Source organism: Myotis davidii, unplaced genomic scaffold (genome assembly GCF_000327345.1).
Source record: "Myotis davidii unplaced genomic scaffold, ASM32734v1 scaffold1915, whole genome shotgun sequence".
NCBI classification, from domain to species: Eukaryota; Metazoa; Chordata; class Mammalia; order Chiroptera; family Vespertilionidae; genus Myotis; species Myotis davidii.
The window spans coordinates 666452-668960 of record NW_006286237.1 but is presented as its reverse complement, the minus strand read 5'-3'; the positions used below and the strand labels follow the sequence as shown (position 1 = coordinate 668960).

The 2509-nt window shown below is 60.7% G+C and overlaps 1 protein-coding gene across 1 annotated transcript in view; it reads right to left on the bottom strand.

Annotated features, from left to right (window-relative positions):
* PPP1R12B (protein phosphatase 1 regulatory subunit 12B) overlaps window positions 1–2509 on the bottom strand; it is a 46776-nt gene that overhangs the window by 5526 nt on the left and 38741 nt on the right. Inside the window, exon 24 of the mRNA XM_015559881.1 lies at window positions 912–965. Within this exon, the coding sequence (XP_015415367.1) occupies window positions 912–965 (54 nt within the window). The remainder of the gene's footprint in view (window positions 1–911; window positions 966–2509) is intronic.

Genomic DNA, 2509 nt, shown 5'->3' with positions numbered 1-2509 from the left:
TCCCCCCCAGTCACCCACAGCTCCCCCCCAGCTCCCACCCGACAGCTAGGGGCACAGGAACACCAGGACCGCTCAGCCGCCTGGGGGTTCACACAACATCAGGCGACGAGAACCTCTCAAGTCGGCCGGACTCCCCGCAGGGCCCCCTGTTCCTTGGGAGCCGCTGGTCACCAGGGGTCAGAGGCTGAGCTGACCCTCCCTCCCCCCAAGGATTCCAGGACAATGGGGCCTCGTGATTAGATGAGACACCAGCCAAGGGAATAAACGCGTCACAGCAGCCAGCTGCTTTCCAACTGAGGAGAGGATGAGAGCATGCGCCCCACGGTCAGGCAGCGCGGGGGTCACCAGTGCACCAGAGTCTTCCCGATCCAAGAGCGTCCGATTCCAGAAAAACATTCTGAATGCGGCCGGAGGCCAGCAACTAACAGGAACACTCCCCCAGGGCGAGGCTCTGCGGCTCAGGCTCCATCCCAGCCCGGAGGGTCCCTCTGCCCAGGGGGCGGGAGGGCAGGGCCTGGGCCCAGTGTGTGTGGTGCAGTGTATTTGTGTGCATGCATGTGGCGCAGTGTGCACTGTGTGTGCATGTATGCAGTATGCGTGTGCGTGTAGTGTACTGTGTGTGCATGCATACAGTGTATGCGTGTGGTATACTGTGCGTGCGTGCGTGTGTATGAGCAGGTCTGCCTATAGGCAGGACACTGACCCTCCCAGGACCTGCCCCCACACAGGACGTGTGGAAGGACTGACCGTCTGATGAAGCCCAAGGACGAGCAATGAGCTGCCGTCCACGTCAGACAGAAAGAATTTATGACCGAGCTGGGAGTGGAATGCGGTCCCCGCCTGAGACGCGCTTTTTCCACTGGCACACACAACGGGGGAGGCTCGGGAAGGAGGACACGAGGGCTGCCTACCCGCTTCTCCACCTCCAGCAGCGAGGACCTGTCGGGCGTCTTCTCCTGTTTCTGCTGAAGAAGGGGGCGGGGGGGAGCGTGTCACAGAGCCGTCCCAGGCCGTCTGGCCAGCCCCACCGTGGAGGTGGAGGGGGAGGTGACAGCAGGCTCCGGGCGCCCGGTATGCCCTGCCGTCTGTCTGCACCTGCTCCTCCAGCTCACCAGCCCTCAAGTCCTCCCTAGAGTCCCCAAGGGAGCACGGGCCTCTCCTCTGAGAGCGGGCCCTCCCGAGCGGGGCCTGGGCCACCCCACTGCACTCTGTTTTCCCCGGAGCGGCGGCCTCCCCGGCCGGGGGCCTCAGGGTCCGCGGGAGGCTCCTGCTGTCTCCCCCGTTGGACCAGACCCGGCCCCCTTCTTTCACACATGGAGCTCCCAGATAAGCTGATTTTATTTGAATGAAAGATGAGAACTTCACTCTAGGTCACAGTGAGGGCAGAGCCGGCAGGGCAGGTCATGGCTGCCCCACGGAAGGGGGGTGGGGGGTATGGAGAGCGGCCTGGCACCAGGAGCTGCCCAAAGCTCCTCTCTCGGCAGGCCCTGGACCCAGACACCCCGTGGCTCTGCCTGCAGAGGTTCCTTTTTTCAAAAAACTAAGGAACAGCCAGAAGTAACAGCACAGCTGAGAACGTGCTCCTGTCCTGTGGGCTCTCCCCTGTCCTGAAGGTCATGTCCCTTGTTTTTTTAAAAAATATATATTGTTGCCGAAACCGGTTTGGCTCAGTGGATAGAGCGTCGGCCTGCGGTATTGGCTTCAGAGAGGAAGGGAGAGGGAGAGAGAGATAGAAACATCAATGATGAGAGAGAATCATTGATCTGCTGCCTCCTGCATGCCCCCTACTGGGGATTGACTCTGCAACCAGGCATATGACCTGTTCGGGAATCGAACCATGACCTCTGGTTCATCGGTCTACGCTCAACCACTGAGTCACGCCAGCTGGGCATGTCCCGTCCTGAAGGTCATGCTGTCCCCTGCAGAAGCCGTCCCATCCTGTCAGCCTGCATCCTGGCTGAGAAGCAAGGTCTGTGAGGACTGCACTTACTAGTCGTTCACGTCCACAAAGAACTGGGTTTTTGTTGTTTAGATCTTAGCGCCCTTAGAGCTCAGTGGGCCTTCTATGCACCGACGCCAGGTATCCCTGGGCAACCGTCTCCATGAGGATGGGAGGCTCTGCCCGCTCCTGCCAAACACTCCACTTTTGGCCAACCAGCAGCGACTTGCTTTGCAGCAGCACCACTTCTCCTGAACTTCAATAGTGCATATTTGGCAAAACTAAGGACATTACGACACACCCAGCAAGCAGTGGCTGGAAAGGCAGGTTTTATTCCAGCGCCCTGCGCCCGCTGGTCAGCAACGGCTGAGACTGCGGACCCTGAAGGTCGGCCTGGGGCAGGAGGGCGGGCAGGGGAAGTCCATCCTCCTGCGAGGTGCTGGGTGAGGTCTGGATTGACTGACACAGCTCATTGGCTGTTGAGATAAAGGCAGCTTCGGACAGCCGGGTCTGCTGAGCGTGGATGGGCGGGGAGGGCGGACGGGCGGGGACTGGGCGGCCGGGGTTGAG